The 20404-nt window shown below is 41.6% G+C and overlaps 1 protein-coding gene across 1 annotated transcript in view; it reads right to left on the bottom strand.

The window, feature by feature from the left end:
* ptprfa (protein tyrosine phosphatase receptor type Fa) overlaps positions 1–20404 on the bottom strand; it is a gene marked incomplete at its 5' end in the record, with an annotated part of 370668 nt that overhangs the window by 282958 nt on the left and 67306 nt on the right. The window contains 2 exons of the mRNA XM_080720119.1: positions 14766–14783; positions 19020–19208. Of these exons, the coding sequence (XP_080576245.1) occupies positions 14766–14783; positions 19020–19208 (207 nt within the window). The remainder of the gene's footprint in view (positions 1–14765; positions 14784–19019; positions 19209–20404) is intronic.

Genomic DNA, 20404 nt, shown 5'->3' with positions numbered 1-20404 from the left:
ATTATGGATATTCCACTTTCAATATCTAAATATTGAATCAAGCTCATTAACACCCAAGGGGCCAAACTCGTTCAGTAACGAGACAAGGCCACTGGAGGTCGCTGTGCCAAAACTCAGTTGTCTCATCTCTCAACAATACAAAGGGTTAACTTTGTTACATGGAGCTGCATCCGTCCTGTGTACCCTGTGAGAGACGCTGGTGCATATGTCATAACATGACGCGCACAGAAGCGAAATGGTGCGTCTAGGCTGCATTGACATCCTATTCTATGCTGAAACATAAAAACAGCTGTATCTCTGAATAAGGTGCAAAGAATGCCAGGGAAGCAGAGATCTGCTTGTTTTCACGGCGACACTATAACGCGATGGTCGGCCGCGGTTTGGATTTTAGTTTCGCGAGCGTTTGTAAACAAATGGATTATCTTCCTCAATCGTCAGTGGACACTCACATGCACACGCACAAAGCTTCCGAGGCTCTTCAAAATAAAGCGTAAGTGAACGGCGGCACCAGCAACAGCTAGAAATGTTAGAAACCTTGGCTTCCATTGTGTTAAAATCTGTTCAGGGTGTTCACGATAAAATTAACATGTTTTTTAAAGAGGAATATCCCTTTAAGATGTTATTTTTTCTTTACACAAGAACACTGGCTACCTTAAAACATTGGGGACCGATTCTCATCATTGTTTTTGAACATGGGTGAAGTCGTCCTCTAAATGAAATAAAAACAGAAAAACTACAAAAATCGATGACTGACTGAAATTGTTTGATGTTGCAAAACTAACTAAAACTAACCAATGGTGGAGAAGATGTTCTTCATGTTAATCTTTGTTTAAAAAATAAATCCAAATAGCAAAAGTAGCAGAGCTACAGCACCGCGGCCATCTTGGATCACATGACCACATGGGGTGGCAGCCTGCATTACAAACCATTGTAAACAATGGAGCGATGGTCCCAAAATAAGAGTTCTGTTCAACCAATTTCTTTTGACCAAATTGACAAATGGGCAGATGACAACATCAACATTAAGGGTACATCCACGGTATTCAAGGTAAGTTATGGTTGCAACGTTACTGTGTACAAAGACTTAATTAATACAGTATCTGTGCAGTGCTTGCTCCGCCATCCTATTAACTTACTGTATCGTGATTCTGATCATTAATTAATGCGATTAATTAATGTTAACATTAATTGCCATAATGTCAGTTAGCTGTACGTAGATATGAGCAACTTCTAGCTGCTGTTGTTTCCCTGAAACATTGTTTTATTTGTTGTTAACAAATAGTTAATATGAGGCGGAGCAAGCACTGCACAAATAGCAAGTCTTGCAACCTATATCGTGGATGTACCCACAGGCCATTCTATAGCACATGGGTGACTAACTGGTCATTTTGACAGATTTTGAGATTGCAAAGTCGTAGACGTAGGAGCACAAAGCACCAACGAGCTGGCCAGATGTATGGAGAACCGGGATGACTGGAAGCGACGATGGAAGGCTCGTCTGAGGATGACCTAGACAGAAAGTGCAATAACTCTCCCTGTGAAGGTCTCAGAAATTTCCCCTTCCATGACTTTTCCTAAATACTCAAGACATATGTTCTCGTTTTTTTTCCCCCTTCTGAAAATAATATACATTTATACCACTCTGACTGCAATTATCAGTCAAATTGACAGGCAAATTCTCTCCCTTTTTGCCCAGGAGAGCCAATTTGACTGTCAATTTGACTGATAAATGCAGTCAGAGTGGAAGTGATTTTTTTCAGTCACCCGAGTGATGGGGGAGAAAAGGGTGCAGAAAAGACAGGCCTTTTATTTTTTTACTATTTTGTTGTCATTTGTAAATACCTGTCGTGAGTGCTTCAGCGGAGCGCAACCCGGCCTGTCTTGCACTCCCTGCTAGAAGAGGCTAGAATCGCCTAAGGATCTACCATTCAATCAAGTTACTGTAATCCTTCTTTGGAATCCTTTTGGGGATGTTGATGTTTTCATCTGCCCATTTGTCAATTTGGTCAAAAGAAATTTGACCAAACGGAACGAAACTCATATTTTGGGACCATCGCTCCATTGTTCACAATGGTCTGTAATGCAGGCTCAGACGTCTTGCCACCCTATGTGGTCATGTGATCCAAGATGGCCCCGGTGTGAATATGGTCAATGGGACGAATTGTGGGCTAGTAGGTCTGCTATTTTTGCTATTTCTTTTCTGACCCTGTTGAAACTCACCCCTGGCCATATTTCAGAAACACAAAAACGAATACAAACAAAAATATAACCAAAGGCCTGTCCGTACTCTCTCTCCGACCACCAAACTTTTCGTCGGAAAGGTCCGGTTCAACTACAAAATGACTTGCAATTTCTGAAAAGCATTACCCCGAATTAGTGTTTCGGAAAGCTGCACATGGGAAAGTCGGAACTCTCCGACAAAGTTTGGTGGTCGGAGAGCCTTTCAAACAAACAAAATAAACGAACTAATCCACTTTAGAAACAAATTCAAACAAAACTAACGACAACTATGACTATAATGATACGTTATTTTTGGATGCACAGTTCATGCCTCGACTGTACGGTGGCGAACAATATCACAACGTTGGAATCACTTTAAAGTCATACAGTGTAACCTATCTAATTAAAATATTTGATTATAATTGTTCACTAGTTTATTTTTAACAATAGCCATACAAACATGTGTTTTTAGACAACTTAGACTGAATACAATGTCTTATTGTGGCCAAAATGAAGCTTGGCACTGGAAATGCATGGACATGTATTTATTTATCTAATTTAACATTCATACAAAGCAAAGCCCTGCTTCATCATACAAGACCGTCGCACAAAACCTGTGAAAACAGCCGATCTACAAGCACACAATGCCTCGCAATGCAATTCACTAGTTTAGTACATTTTTTAGATGATAAATACAAAACGAACGGTTTTGGACATACAAGGTTTCCACCCGACAACGACGATATGTTATAAATATAAGGTGCTGGGAGTGAAAATGATAATGTAGGGGTGCCTAGGATTAAAACAATATTCATGGAGTGCCCTGAGACAAAAAAGTTTGGGAACCCCTGATCTACAAGAATGTTCCAACGAGACACGCTGGTACATCAGCAATGTTTTGCCACTTTTATGTGACACTAGAGTATGAAGAAAGAAGTAGGACATTCATTTATAAAAACAAATCAAAACTAAAACATAAGAAGTTAAAACAGCAACAAAATAATGCAATATGATAATATAATAATGACTTAAATTAATAATAATTGCTTTCCAAAACCATGGCAGCATGCGTTTTGGATCAGTACTTCTCTGGTTTTTTGAAAATTAATTCTGGGAATTGCAGTTCTAAGAGAACATAGACAGAGGCTGTAATGACCATGGAGTGGTCATAACATTTATATGACACAGTATGACTTTAAGAATGATTTGATTATATCACCGATAGCCAATCAAAACCCATCTAAATTTGCAGGGTGTTGGAACATTATGCTCACATCATTGTGGTTATGGCTATTGTTGGTGTGCATTGCATTTTAGAGCAGTGTTTCTCAACCTTTTTGTCTGCATAGGCACACTTTTCATGTCCCAAGAATCCATGGGCACACCAACATAATACAGGGGTGTAAATATTGTCACTGTCGGGCAGAAACCTTGTATCTCCAAGTTTCAAATATGTACGTTTCTTCGCAAAGTAAAGCCCTGCTTCATCATACAAGGCTATCTATCGCACAACAGTATAGTGAAAACAGCAGATGTGCTTGTAGATCGGCTGTTTTCACTAGTTTAAATCATTTTTAAAATGATAAATACAATACTGGCAGTTCCAAGGGGCACACTTGACCCTTCTCAGGGGCACACCAAAGGTCCCCAGGCACAGTGGTTGAGAAACACTGTTTTAGAGAACCAAACAAAGTGGACCAGTTCTGTTGCTCTTCAAATGGTCTGGAAAACCATTCTTTACATTCAACTGCCCCAGAGCAACTTACCTGTCCTCAATACAGCATTTATTGTCGGAAGCATATTGCTGCCATGACAGCAGGGACATGCTGGCCATTGGGAAAAGCGGGACAACTCCCGAACGGCCGGTTCATTCCTGGCCGTCCAGGCCGGCCATTAGGAAAACAATTTAAAAATAAAATCTAGGCCTTCATTCCATTTTGGGGGCTAGGCGGCCAATAAAGTAAATCGTCACTGTCGGGCAGAAACCTCGTATCTCCAAGTTTCAAATTTATAATTGTTTTTGCAAAGCAAAGCCCTGCTTCATCATACAAGGCCGTCGCACAAAAGTAGTGAAAACAGCAGATCTACAAGCACACAACGCCCCGCCTCGCGGTGCGAGGCGTTGTGTGCTTGTAGAACGGCTGTTTTCACTAGTTTAAATCATTTTTTAAATGATACATACTAAACAAATGGTTTTGGACATACACGGTTTCCACCCGACAACTACGAAATATAACTCATGTAATTCACCGTTTGTCAGCCTTCTGATTGGTCCCTGAGACTCCCTGACTGGCCAACCAGAAAAAACCATTCACTTTTTGCTATCGGGGGTGGAGTTTGTGCAGTGGAGAATGTTGTTTCAGGCTTTCAGCAACTGTCCGCAGTGCGGAGCACGACCTTCGTCCAGTACGGCTGCGGCAGTAGGGGGCGATCTCGCTCATCATAATGAATAAGCTTCAACAAACTAGTTCACATGGACCTTATCAATGGTCTAACTAGTTACGATTGGATACATATATTATATTTTAAATGGGCAGAATTACGAAAAGCCAGCCTATTATGTGAGGAGAACAGATTATAGTTCTCCTCTTCCTACCCAAGATGCAATGCGCTTTCTTTTTCTATTTCTATTCTCTCTCTGATCCAGAGGATTAAACTAATTAAAACATATATTTTCGGGGGAAAATTACTGTTTTGCTATGTAATTACTGTACCTTTTTCTTCCCTTTTTATTAATATCACGTAGATGTGTTTTTTTTGGTACTTTATATAGCTGTAATGAGGCTATGATGAAAAAAAAAATCCCATCCACTTCCACTATAAAAGAATCTGCAATAGTGATTCTGTCCCACTGGGATTAAACAAATTAAAACATTTATTTTCGTGGAAACCCCCTGTTTTGCAATGTAACTACTGTACCTTTGTCTTCCCTTTTTATTAATATCACCTAGATGTTTTTCCTTTGATACTTTAAATTGCAATAATGAGGCTATGAAAAAAAAAAAAAAATCCCATTCACTGCCACTATAAAAACAATCTGCCCAGGGTTAATGTCCCAGCATAGTAACAGGGCAGAATGGGGCGGGATTTGCAAAAGCCTGAATTGGCCCACTGGCTTGTCGCTTGTTATGATCTGAAATGGTAAATCTTTGAGTAGCAGCAGCGCTATAGTGTGTGCCAGCGGCTACGTCATTGTAGTCCTTAGCGGCCATTTCTTGGGTCAAAACACAGGTGTTTCAATTGTTTGATTGCATAGAACTAATGCTATTGTCTAATCAGAACACCTGTGTAAGGCTGTGTTTACCCAAGAAATGGCCGCTCTTAGAACTACATTTGGCCATTTACAGAGAGAGAGATCTCTCTCTATAGCGTGCAACTCTTTTTCCCGGGCTGAATCAGGGGCCCAGCACGTCCCTGCATGACAGGGAAAAGACAATCAAAGTCCCATATCACGTTAGAACATCGAGCGATTCACAGTATAATGTGGCAACTTTTGATTTTCTGATAACGTGAAAGACGTTATTCTTGGCAAAATGTGAAATGTTTCATGTTATATTAGGATGAATTAAAGTATATTGCCCGAAATGTTTATCTTTTATCTCTCTGGCTCCGCACATAAACGTTGGCACATGGGCTACGTGCCAAAGTAGCCCAAATAATAAATGTTAATGACAATTTGACGAAGTATCACATTATAACAAGATAAAACATTTCACAAAATGACATCAAACACTTCACATTTTAACAATGTATTACCTTGTTGAAACATAAAAAAATAGCTTGTTATAACAAGAAACATTCACGATGTAAGGCGAAGGGACTTTTTTTCCCCTAGCATGGCAGCAACGCTGTTCCGTAGTGCATTCAAAGTAAATAATGTAAAGCATTCGTACAATCGTTAGGTGTTCATTGCCTCTCTATTTAGACAGATGATGATGATGACTGTATCGCAATGCAACTTTATTAATTTGCTGAAAATGGTGAACGTCATGCTTATTTGCCAGCGATCGCTAGACAAAGATTAAAAACAACAAAATAACATGAAAGAAAAATAAATACATATTTCAAGAAGTACTACTGAAATGCATCATGAAATGGATTAAGAGCTGGAACAAAAACGAAATAAAAATAAAATAAAATAAATATATATATGTAACAGAGTTGATCCGAACCTCCCCACCCAGCTTTGAACCCGGGTCTCCCGTCCGGGTCTCCCATCACTCCAAAGGGATATCCCTATGGAACGAGAGCAGATACTAGACTTGTGATGGTTCAGGCTGGGGCTGTGACTCTCTCCGCCACACTCACCCCCCTTTGACCTCCTCCTACGGGGAAGCCCGAATCCGGGTCACGGCACCAATGTAACGGAGCCCACCCGGCTTTGAACCCAGGTCTCCCGCGTGAAAGTCCAATAACTTAACCATCACTCCAAAGGGATATCCCTATGGAACGAGAGCAGAGATACTAGACTTTTGGGGGCAGCCATCCAAGGGACTTTGTCTCTGATGTGCTTCCATATGCTAACGTGCACGCACGGACACACGCACTCACACAGGCACGCCCACACGCACTCACACTAGGGCGTTAACGGCTTGTGATTTTTTGGCAAGTCGACTCGACTCAGTAAAAAAGTTGAGTTGAAGTCGACTTTATTGTTTGATTACGTCATCACATCACACACGACCCCCCAGTTATTTTGGGGGGTCCCCAGATGATTAACTTAATGTGAAACATTGTTTTCTCACACTGTAAACAAACCAACACAAAATGTAAGTGTATAGAGGGTATCTTCACATTTCTAAAGTGACAATTTAAAGAGGTGGTGCCATAGTTTTGTACTTTTTCTGGTTTTCATGTGTCTAAGAGGTTGACAGTACTTCATTAGACCCCCTGGTGTGGTTGTTATGAGCAATTATGCATTCTCTTTTTATTTGGGTTTTTAGCTGGAGGATGCCACCTGCTGGGTCAGACGTGCCGTTCCAAAAACACCCATACTTATTACATCGTAGAATCAACCCCTCCCCTAATTACCATTCACCCAACACATGTGGGTGTGGCTAACTTCAGCTGGGTCACCACCCACCATGACAACCACGCACACCAATGAACTGGTGGGTGTGGCCACATAAAAACATAATTTTAACTCTTTCTGTACACTTTTTTAGAAAAATTCTTCCTCCTAGTATAATCATAATAGTAGATAATCATGTTTTATAGAGGGGGAAAATCATGGCACCCCATCTTTAAGGACTTTTTAACCAGTAAGACTCCCTAATCGGGAGATAAGCGACCGTTGGTCGCTTATCTCCACAAATAGGCCAAAAGTTTGTTTTACCAATTATCAAGACATACGGGCAGTTGACAGTTTGCCATGGTTACTCATTGAAGTTGAATCTCCATATATGGAGATAACCTACGCATCACACTAAGTCTGACCTCACCAGCCCATATTTGGGCATGAGCAACTTATGTCTCCATATATGGAGATATGATGACATCACACAGTCCTCAGCCGATGATGTGGCGTGATGTCATACAATACACAAACGAGCCCTACAGTATAAAGGGGCAATTCTTGCCAGGAAAGAAGCATTTCTTCGACTCAGACCTTATCGTCAGGGTTGGCTTATAGCAGCTGTCGGTAGGACCATATATGGATTCTGTTAGTGTGGATCTCCTAACAGGGCATCATCTGGGATACAATCCCTTTTATGCCCATATATGGAGATCCCTAACAGAATCCCTTTTATGCCCATATATGGAGATCCCTAACAGCATCCCTTTATGCCCATATATGGAGATCACTAACAGCTAACAGAATCCCTTTTATGCCCATATATGGAGATCCCTAACATAATCCCTTTTATGCCCATATATGGAGATCCCTAACAGAATCCGTTTTATGCCCATATATGGAGATCCCTAACAGAATCCCTTTTATGCCCATATATGGAGATCCCTAACAGAATCCCTTTTATGCCCATATATGGAGATCCCTAACAGAATCCCTTGTATGCCCATATATGGAGATCCCTAACAGAATCCCTTTTATGCCCATATATTATGGAGAAATCCCTGCTCTGAGTATCTGACATCAGTGTGATGTCACCTGTTTATGCCCATATATGGAGATCCCTGCTCTGCGTATCTGGTTGCTATGGTAAACAGTTGGTTGCTAGGGTAAACAGTTGGTTGCTAGGGTAAAACCATGGTTGCTAAGGTGGTTGCTAACGTACACTAACAGACCAGCAACAACAGACTGTTGCCACAGCAACGTACACAAAGGTTTGTGTACACATGTGGTGTGATGTCATACTGATGCGGAGATATGAGCAGGGCAAAGGTGTGACGTGTGACGTGTGACCGACGGACGGACGGACGGACGGACGGACGGACGGACGGACGGACGGCCGGTGGAGGTTTTCATAGTAAACTGCTCCCTGACGGTCGCAATAAATACCAGTAAGACTCCCTAATCGGGAGATAAGCGACCGTTGGTCGCTTATCTCCAAAAATATCACAACCTCCACCTCTCACGTCATACGGGTAGCCATAGTTACACCTGGAATGTTGAATCTCCATATATGGAGATAACCTACGCATCACACAAAGTCTGACCTCACCAGCCCATACTTGGGCATGGACGACTTATATCTCCATATACGGAGATGGCCATATATGGAGATACGATGACATCACAGAGTCCACAGCTGATGATGTGGCGTGATGTCATACAATACACAAACAAGCCCTATATAAAGGGGCAATTCTCACCAGGGAAGAGAGCATTGCCTGGAATGTTGAATCTCCATATATGGAGATAACCTACGCATCACACAAAGTCTGACCTCACCAGCCCATACTTGGGCATGGACGACTTATATCTCCATATACGGAGATGGCCATATATGGAGATACGATGACATCACAGAGTCCACAGCTGATGATGTGGCGTGATGTCATACAATAAACAAACAAGCCCTATATACTGATGCGATACGATGACATCACAGAGTCCACAGCTGATGATGTGGCGTGATGTCATACAATAAACAAACAAGCCCTATATACTGATGCGGAGATATGAGCAGGGCAAAGGTGTGACGTGTGACGTGTGACCGACCGACGGACGGCCGGTGGAGGTTTTCATAGTAAACTGCTCCCTGACGGTCTAATAAAACCAGTAAGACTCCCTAATCGGGAGATAAGCGACCGTTGGTCGCTTATCTCCACAAATATCACAACCTCCACCTCTCACGTCATACGGGCAGCCATAGTTACACCTGGAATGTTGAATCTCCATATATGGAGATAACCTACGCATCACACAAAGTCTGACCTCACCAGCCCATACTTGGGCATGGACGACTTATATCTCCATATACGGAGATGGCCATATATGGAGATACGATGACATCACAGAGTCCACAGCTGATGATGTGGCGTGATGTCATACAATACACAAACAAGCCCTATATAAAGGGGCAATTCTCACCAGGGAAGAGAGCATTGCCTGGAATGTTGAATCTCCATATATGGAGATAACCTACGCATCACACAAAGTCTGACCTCACCAGCCCATACTTGGGCATGGACGACTTATATCTCCATATACGGAGATGGCCATATATGGAGATACGATGACATCACAGAGTCCACAGGTGATGATGTGGCGTGATGTCATACAATAAACAAACAAGCCCTATATACTGATGATGTGGCGTGATGTCATACAATAAACAAACAAGCCCTATATACTGATGCGGAGATATGAGCAGGGCAAAGGTGTGACGTGTGACGTGTGACCGACCGACGGACGGACGGACGGCCGGTGGAGGTTTTCATAGTAAACTGCTCCCTGACGGTCGCAATGACAAATTAAGTTGACTTGAGTTGACTTGTGTAATGAAGTCGACTCAGTTGATTTGTCGACTTTTTCGTTAATGCCCTAACTCACACAGGCACGCACGTGGGGTTCAGTATGCAGCATGTATGTAAAATATGGCTCCTCCAAATCACAGTGCTGTGTATTGTGTTAGAATGATAATGTTCATCTTTTTTTCTCTTTAACGTACACCGTCTGAGCTTTCGTTCTTTCTTTCTTTCTTTTTTTCTTTCTTTCTTTCTTTCTTTCTTTCTTTCTTTCTTTCTTTCTTTCTTTCTTTACTTTATTTACTTGGACACCATTTACTTGGAGTGTTGATGTTGCCGCATGGAAAACGACTACGCAGTCTCAAAGCTAATAGCAAAAAAGCAAAGAATACTGCAAAAAAGCTTCTTTCCACAAACAATCAGGCACATGAACAAACTGTCAAAGACGAGAACGGTCCAGGGCAAAAGGAATCGCGAACACCCCCTCACTCGTCCCTCACTCGTCCAAATTATAAGCCAATCAAATTAATTGTCTGTATAGCCTGACTGTATGACTACTTACTCTACTGATCAGCTGTTTTTGGGGGGCGAGGGGCAGATTACACTGTGACATGAGCTTCAGACTGTTTCAGACCGTTTTCAGAGAAGCCCATGTCACAGTGTAATCTGCCCCTCAACCCCTTTAGGTGACAGTACCCCTTTAAATCGTCCATACTTAGTCAGTTTCATCTCCTCTTTTGGTTTACCTCTACACCAAACCTATTTGCCAAAAATAGCCGATCTACTTGCGCTGCGCCTCAGCGCTGAGACGTTGAGAGGTGTTGAGAGGCGTTGAGAGGTTGTAGATCAGCTATTGTTTGGCTAAGGTTCACCCCAGAATAGGGATACATCATACGAGGGTTCAAGTTGTTCATTTAAAATAACTAGAGGACCCCCTGTTAGTAACTCTGGGGTCCCGGAACCCCTGTTGAAAACCCCTGCGCTACAGAATTAAATTAACACTCAGAACAGCCCCTCACTCGTCCCTCACTCTTCCCTTTCATATGCTCGAGCCTCACCTACAGTACTAGATACTGTGAGCTGATCTGCACCTATTGTAGCCTACATGAATATACTGTGAAGTTTTCAATTATACCGATCTGTTGCACATAGAACACACTGTGAAGTTGTTTACAAAAAGTTACAGTACAGTAGCTACTACAGGGGAAAAAAATGCCATTGGTGTATAAAATACACCAAACTTTATGCACATGTACAGCTGAGATGTTTTTCTCATTCTCTTTGCTCTTTTGCTTTTGCACTCTCTTTCTTTCCTAAGTCATTATTACTTATTATTTTATCTTTAGATGTGTTGTTTTCTGTTGTTCTGCTTTATTGTATATACCGGTATATATCACTGCATTGTCTGTAAGGATGCCGAACAAAAATATGTTTTACTCTTATGTACCTGTACAAAAGACGTGACAATAAAGTACAACCTTGAACGGTAGCACTTTACAATAATGACCTGTTATAAATCATTTATAAACATTTATAAGCAGTTTGTAGATGAGTAATAAACATTAACAAACCCTGTGAACAAATGTTTACCTAAACATTTATAACTGTTTTAAACATCATTTACATGTTATTAGTAAGGTATTAGTAGTAAACTAATCATGAATAAACCATTTATATACATTCGTAAATGATTATTATACAACAGGTAGTCGGGCTCTCAATGGAAAACAGGCTCTCCAACCGTGCATATAACAAGCACAGATGCACTGTCTCTCATCAAGTAAAGAAATCAGCTGCGTTGGTCACGAAAGACAGCAAGCGCGCCTCTCTCCCCACACTATGCTTGGCGGCTAGGCTAGCGGTTTTCATGTGACGTTCAGGGACATAGTAGGTAAATGTGGCATTAAAAAATTACAAATTCCTATCGAATATCTTAATTACAATGAAATGAAGTTGACGTGTTTTTTTTAAGGGCAACAGTTGTTGCCCTCTTGTGTAATATTGCTTAAATAAATCATTTGTAACCAAAATTATGCATCATTTATATGCTATTTTTAGATAAGTAACTAATCATTTACAATCTACTGATGATTTATAGATGTTAAAGGAATGTTTTACAAAGCATATGTTAACCATGAACAAACTCGGAGGCCACATTAACAGACAGCCAAAGAGTGTGTGTACAAAGTTTGGCATGGATAGGGGCAACAGTGCCGGAGATTAGAGCAGGACCAAAAGTGTGACGTGACGGACAGACTGACTGAGGGACTGACAGACAGCCGTTGGAGGTTTTCATAGTAACTTGCGACCTTACATTAGGGCTCTTGATAACATCTACTAATGATTTATAGATATATTAGGAATGTTTTACAAGGTATACAGATAGCTTGTAAATGATTAGTTACTTATCTACAAATAGCATATAAATAACGCATAATTGTTACAAATGATTTATTAATCATTTATGAATGTGTATAAATGGCTTATTCATGATTAGTTTATTACTTACTAATACCTTACTAATAACATGTAAATGATGTTTAAAACAGTTATACATGTTTAGGTAAACATTTACAAATGTCAATAAACAGTTTGTTCATAATTATTACTCATCTACAAACTGCTTATAAATGTTTATAAATGATTTATAACAGGTCATTATTGTAAAGTGCTACCGAAAATGAAATGCATTTTATTTTCTACTGCCCGTTCTACAATTCTATTAGGCAAGGCCTCTTTAATATGGTAGATCCAAATTATGAGTTTGTGTGGTTGGATGACTCTGAGAAGCTAAAACGACTCTTTGAACATGATATTTATTCTTTTGCTTCATTTCTTGACAAGGCTTGGTCAATGAGAAGGAGGGCCATTTACATGTAAAATAGTATTGTCTTGTTTGTTCTTATTTTGTTCATGTGTATACTGTATGTACATTTACTGTGGACTGTTGTGTTGATGGCAGTGTAATGACATCTTTTTGTGTAAGGTGTCATATAATCCCATATGGGATGGGCCAAATTGATGGCATGACACGTAAATAAATCATTAATTCATTAATTCATTAATTCATTCATTCATTCATTCATTCATTCACACATTTTCACAACTTTTCAAAAATACAGATCTACCAGCTCACAGTGAGCTTCTATATCTGCTATTTTTCAATAGCTAAAGTTTAAAATAATGAAGGCCCCTCCAACTTGGGCCCTAGTAACTCAGTCCCACTTTTCCTCCCCTTGTGGCGCCCCTGGCTCTGCCCATGGACCCGCCCACTCTCTGAGCGGACTGCTTCTCTGGTCTGGTGTTTGTTCAAAATCGGCAGTTTATCCCGTCCGAAATAGAGCAGTGAATGACGGGACTCGATCATTCCACGGTTCACGGAAGTAATTTCTCTATGGAGAATAACATGATTGAGTCATCTTAAAATCACCTCATATAAGCATTGTGGTCCAAAAATAAACAAACGGTCTCCGCGGGGAGGTGGCTCTGTATGGTTTGTGATAGTCAGCCACTAATATTTGATTCTGTCTGTTTCTAGCGAAAATGTAACTAATTTGGCGACAGTAACATTAGCGTTTTCTCACCATCAGCTGATTCTTCATATCCATATGAGTCAAACCGCTAAGATCGCTAAGATCAGTTCAGTGTGGTATCAAGCACTGAAAATAGCCGACGAGGTCGGCTATTTTCGATGTTTCCACCCAAAGGCTCTTTTAAAAATGTCAGCCCCTGCCTCTCTAAAGCCCCTTTTCCCACTACAAGGCAGAACCTGAACCTATGTTTTTGTTACCATAGCACACGGCCCAGTTTTAAACATGGTTCTGGGAACCTTTTTTTAGGTCCTGCTCTTGGTGTAATACTAAACTTGAGCTCCAGGAACCTATGGGACCTTCCCGGTTAGGTCTGGTTATATGGAAACTTGGTCCCAGAACTTCACAGGTTCTTGAAAGTTCTGGGTTCTGGAAAGTTCTGCTTCTAGTTATGGTTCGGCCCTGCAGTGGAAAATGGGCTTAACCTATTTAGGCGTAGGATTATTGAATGCTTTAACTGTTGAAAAATAGCAGATATACAAGCTCACAGCGCGCGCTGCGAGCTTGTAGATCTGCTATTTTTGAAGTTGTGAAAATGTGTGAAAATCTTTGAATATATGTATTTTTAAAGCGAACGTCTCACGTAACTCAAATTTTGCTTCTGGGGGGTCCCTGGAACTAAATATTTTGAGATGGGGGTCCGTGGCCAAATAAATATCATTTTGGGGGTCCTTCACATGAAAAAGTTTGAGAACCACTGACATAGTAGTCTTTCAAGTTCAGACTAACTGAGCTCCAGTTAAGTGAAAAGGACGTTTCTTTGACGATGGCTAACCAGATTGCTGACATAGAAACATGAAGGATTCAAAAGACACTTATAGAATCGGGTCTTGTATATCTGCTATTTTCCAATAGCTAAAGCATAACATAATAATACACAATACTGTGTACCCCTTCTGAATGGGCTTAACATTCTCTGCACGACCCTGATCAGGAAAGAGGAAGATCGAGGAGCACTGTGAGGAAGAGGAGGATGGGTGAGGTGATGGTGGAGAAGCGATGGCGTGATCATAATAGTGTAGGCGATAAAGCGGCATGGGGTGATTGGACGTTTGTTTTGGCGTGCCTATATAGCACTCTTACCTCGGATTGGAGTGCCACCTGGTATGGTAATTAGAATGCAAATAAGATTAGAGAGAGGGCATTAGTCCACAGACGAGAGAGAGAGGAGAGGAGAGGAGAGGAGAGGAGAGGAGAGGAGCAGTAACAAGTGATGCTATGCTAACCAATGGTGGACAATGACCACGTTTTCTTGAATTTTACTTGAAACATAGCCGATCTATACGCTCCCAAGGTGTGTTGTGATTGCATGCATAGTGAGCTTGTAGATCAGCTCATTTTTGAATGTTTATATTTGAATACTATACTGTATAGGAAAGTACTAATTTGGGCTTTCGAATACTAAAGTTAACATTAACATTAATGGTAGTTGAGAAATACGTGTACTGGGGTAGAGTAGCCTTCTTTGTCCACCACTGACGTTACAGTATGATAACCCTTTCCCCTGGAGAAATGATTTTAACCACACAGCAAAATCCAGAGTGTTAATTTAACATTTAGAAATGGCCCAGTAAGGCATATATAGGCCTACACATTTGGTTTCTGGAATCAGGCTGCATGTGTGTGTGTGTGTGTGTGTGTGTGTGTGTGTGTGTGTGTGTGTGTGTGTGTGTGTGTGTGTGTGTGTGTGTGCGCGTGTGTGTGTGGCCGTGGGCGCAGGGGTGGACTGGGCTTATGGCATACATATCGTCGTTGTCGGGTGAAAACCTTGTACGTCCAAAACCGTTGGTGTTGCATTTATCATTTAAAAAATGATTTAAACTAGTGAAAACAGCCGATCTACAAGCACACAACGCGAGGCGTTGTGTTGTGCGACGTCCTTGTATGATGAAGCAGGGCTTTACTTTGCGAAAGAACGTACAAATTTGAAACACAGAGATACAAGGTTTCCACCCGACAACGACGACATGCTCGGTGGGCCGACTATACAAGTGGATTACACACAGAGCAGAGACACATCATATGATTGGCCCACTGGTTTGTCTATCATCTGAATACTGGCCTAGTAGCCCAATCACAGGCTACTGTGGCCCAGGAATCCCACCCACACATTTAACAGCATACAAGCCCACAACGGGCCGCTGCCTCGATGCATTGTGCTTGTTGATCTTCTGTTTGGCTCGCACCGGTTGTGGTGGGCCGGTCTGGGCCAAGATACCAGGGCTGAATTTATGTCCCAGTCCGGCCCTGAATTAGTCCATTGGCCATACTAGATGTCAGTATCCGAAAGGTGGCAAAGGTTACCATGCATTTTTGAAAAGCTCTATATCTGTAGATTATATTTTGGTATGATAACCCTTTCTGAGACACAGCTACATTGGTGTTATCAGCCGCTAGAGTTGGTGTCCCATTAACTTAACACCTTCAAAGCCGTCCGCACTTGCCCGTACTTGCCTCGACCACCAATTAGCCGATCGTCTATTCCCGTACTTTCCCGTAATTTATGAAATTAATCATAATCTTTTGAAAAATACAGTTGCCGGCCGTGCTCTGTCTCTTTAAGAGACCTTGTGCAATGGGATCACGTCAGAAACGTGATGACGTCATCGGCTGGCTCTGCCACTGGGTCCATGAGCGGCCATTACGGCCCCTTGTTATCTGTATGGAGCAGGCTGGCTAGCGCACCCTCTCGTCTTTTTCCATCAGACGACAGACGAAATCAAGCCTTCGGAATGAATGGATTGCATTGGATTAGATCGATGTGCGTGCACAGAAGACGGATTGTATTTTTGGGTGCTGTTTATTATCGCTGTTTTCCCCGTATCGCTCCATGTTAATGACCGGAGGAGATCTGCCTTCTAGACCATCAAAATAAGGTTGGCCAACAAAAAAAACTCCGTTTGCTGGCTTGCACGGAGCGATCCGATTGTGTTGTTATGATTTCGTGCTTTGCTTTTTTAAAACATGTTTATAAATAAAACGCTGATTGCACGGCAGTACCGGGGTTCAGGGGGTTCTGCCGGGGCTTGGAAGGTGTTTTAATATACAGGGGGGGAAAAAGCTAAAAAATAATCTGCTTTAAGTAGCATTTGAGGGGTCAAACTAGGGTTTTTTCATGATTCTGAATCGCTTACAAGCATTTGTTTTGCACGAAAAACATTCCTTGGGCTAAAACGGCACCCACAAAAGTGTGAAAATTGATGACTCATCACTTTTCATCACTAAACCACAGAGATGGGGACTCGAGTTGATTTTGGAGACTAGTCACTCGACTCGGACTCGCCCCTCAAAGACTGTGATATATATATATATATATATATCACATATATATATATATATATATATATATATATATATATATATGTGACTCGTGACTCGACTTGTGACTCGTAGATCAAAGACTTGACTCGACTCGAGTCTCGACCCCCCAAAGACTCCAGACTCGACTGGACTCGAGATCAAAGACTCGTGACTCCAACTCGACTCGTGACTAAAGACTCTTTACATCTCTGCTAAACCATAGTCTTGTGGGTCCGTTTTTAGACCAAGGAATGTTTTTTCGTGCAAAACAGATGCTTGCAATGTATTCAGAATCATGGAAAACCCCTGGTTTAACCCCTCATATGCTACTTGAAGCAGATTATTTTTTTGCTTTTTTTCCCCCTGTATATTATAGTTATACCATGTAACTTTTTTTATAAAACAAATCTTAAAATTGTCCTAACTGTTAAATCGCTAAAGTTTTAGAACACCCACTCCGTTATTTTTAGCTTCTAAAGCACATATGTCAAACTCAAGGCCCGGGGGCCAAATCAGGCCCGTGATCAAATTATCTTCGGCCCGCAGGATTATATTTAATTACTATTAGAACTGGCCCACTGGCCACTGGTATATTGCACATGCAATGCCTGGGATTCGAACCAAGGTCTCCCGCATGAAAGTCCAACATCTTACCCATTAGATCAAAGGGATATCCCTATGGACTGGGGGAAATATTGGAATTTTGATCAGGCTGAGGCAATGTGTCACTCTGCAACACACGCACCACCATAATACTACAAGTCCCACAATGCACTGCTATTGCATTGGCACGCATCGAGGGCTTGTGACCACAAGCCTGCGTTTAAATAAACATTGAACCAGTCCGGCCCTCGACTTGTACCAGTTTATTACATTTTGGCCCCCTGTGCATTTGAGTTTGACATCCCTGTTCTAAAGCCTTCTCTTTATATGTTTTCTATGATCCTGGCCGGGGTCCGGTTTTCACGAAAAAATAGCGTCATCTGCATCATCTGTATACGTTGGCCAATCACATCGCGAATCATACACACATGATACACTACCGGCCAATCACAGCTTATCTGCCATGTCTTCAGGAAGTAGCTCGCTCAGCTACAGTGTTTACCATGGTGAAGGATTCTTAACCTCTTAATCCCCAAATCTTGGCCAGAAAATTACCTTCTACCATGCGTTCTACCCCTCCACGGATTTGTATCGTTGCGGTGTTTTGCGGCACCGCTCCGGTGGTCCGCGGCGGTGGTCCGCGACGACTCCGGGCGAAAAACGGCAGAAAAAAGCAATACCGCTACTGACCACTAGTTTAGCAACTTACACAGTATAGCTTTAAGTTAATGGGACACCAACTCTAGCAGCTGATAACACCAATTTAGCTGTGTCTCAGAAAGGGTCATCCTACCAAAATATAATCTACAGATATAGAGCTTTTCAAAAATGCATCCTTTGCCACCTTTCGGATACTGACATCTAGTATGGCCCATGGACTAAATGTGTGTGTGAATAGAACGAGAGGAAAAAAATGTCCATCCTGTTGTTGTAGCTCTGCCCTGTCTCCACTACGCAGTGTGCGTGAATGGACTATGGGCGCTGTGGAAAGCTAGAACCAGAGGAAAGTTTGCAGAATTGAACCCTATGGCAGGGGTCTTCAACAGGGGGTCCGGGACCCCTGGGGGTGTCCTCAGAGTTACTACAGGGGGTCCTCCAAATCTTTGTGTGATAGAAGCTTTTTCCCTGCTTTTTTATATTAACCACTTGAACCCTAGCGTCCATATTCGGAGAACTTTAGCCAAAAATAGCAGATCTACAAGCTCACAACGCCCGTTGTGAGCACAGTCAGGCGTCACAAGGGGGGGGGTGGGACTGAGTTACTAGGGCCCAAGGTGGGCCCTAGTAACTCAAATAGTTTAACTAAATAGTTTTTGAATGGGGGATACATGACATAAAGTAACAATATATAGAAAAATCTTCTTCCTGTGATGTGGCCCCCTTATTGGTCGTGGCCCTAAGCGCCTGGAACCGGCCCCGCCACCCCACGCTAACCTGAGCGCAGCTGTTTGATCCGTCCGTCGCCGCCGTCGATGTCCACGGGCAGGAAGTCCTTGAACCAGGAGATGTCGGGGTCCGGGTGGCCGCTGGCCGCACACAGCATGGTGGCGGTCCGCGTTCGCTCCACCACCTTCAGCTGGGGGCCCATGTCTATGGTGGGGAACCCGTGGGGCACCTGGTCCTCTGTAGGCAAACACACACACACACTACGGCATTAACGACTTGGTAAAAAGTTGAGTTGAAGTCAACTTTATCGTTTGATGACGTCATCACATCACACACGACCCCCCCAATTATTTTGGGGGGTCCCAGATGATTAACTTAATGTGAAACATTGTTTTCTTCTCACTCAACTGTAAACAAACCAACATAAAGTTTAAGTATTTATATCTTCGCATTTTTTAATACCTCTAAAATTACAAATTAAACATTGTCCAAATTGTCAAATACATAGAGGTAGAAATAGCCGATCTACATGCTCCCGCGAGGCGTTGTGAGCATGTAGATCGGCTATTTTCACGATAGAACCATGTTATACCAAATGCAATGTAGCACTGTAATATTGGATCATTCTGTTCTTGACAATATGCAATCCTACTGTTTGAATGCTGTACAGACGCACACATGGAGCAAAAATAATGATAGGAAAAAATATAAAGGATTTTTTTTTTCAACTTCGACTTCGAGAGTCGACTTGTGTAATGAAGTCGACTCAGTCGACTTGTCGACTTTTTCGTTAATGCCTTGACATGCACACACATTTGAAATGTTTATGTATGACCACATGAACAGAAGTACAAGGATGCCTCGTAAAAAGGTCATAAACAATGACAGTGCAGTCAGGTATTATGAAAGAACAGCCAGTTACAAAGAGCCTAAATGGCAGATCATTGTTACATACAGTATGGTTGACCTACTTGTCAGCAGAGTTGGGATCCGTTACTCAAAAAAGTAGTGCACTACATATTACATATTACCTTTGAAAAAAGTAGTGCCTTACACTACTTCATTACTCCCTGGAGAAAGTAACTAGTTACACTACTCGTTTCACTACTTTTGCGTTACTCCATAAAAAAAGTATGAGATGCATTGCCAACATATATTAGACGTATTCATATTTATTAGATATAATAATATCTAATACAATACATTATATTGTTCAATGAAATGAGTCCCAGGGCTCACTGGTGGTCATTTGAATGAGTTTAATTATAATAATAATAATTATAAAAACAATAAATAAAAATGATAATGTAATTATTGCGGAGCCCCTAGTGCCTTGTTGTAATTTAGGACTCCCATTGTGCAGCAAAAAAAAAAACAGCTGCCATACATTCATGAGTTTATTCATTTATCCACCTGACATTAGCCTATATATG

Source organism: Nannobrachium achirus, assembly GCF_963921795.1.
Source record: "Nannobrachium achirus genome assembly, chromosome: 1".
NCBI lineage: Eukaryota > Metazoa > Chordata > Actinopteri > Myctophiformes > Myctophidae > Nannobrachium > Nannobrachium achirus.
The sequence above is the reverse complement of the archived record's forward strand: the minus strand, read 5'-3'. Positions and strand labels throughout refer to the sequence as shown.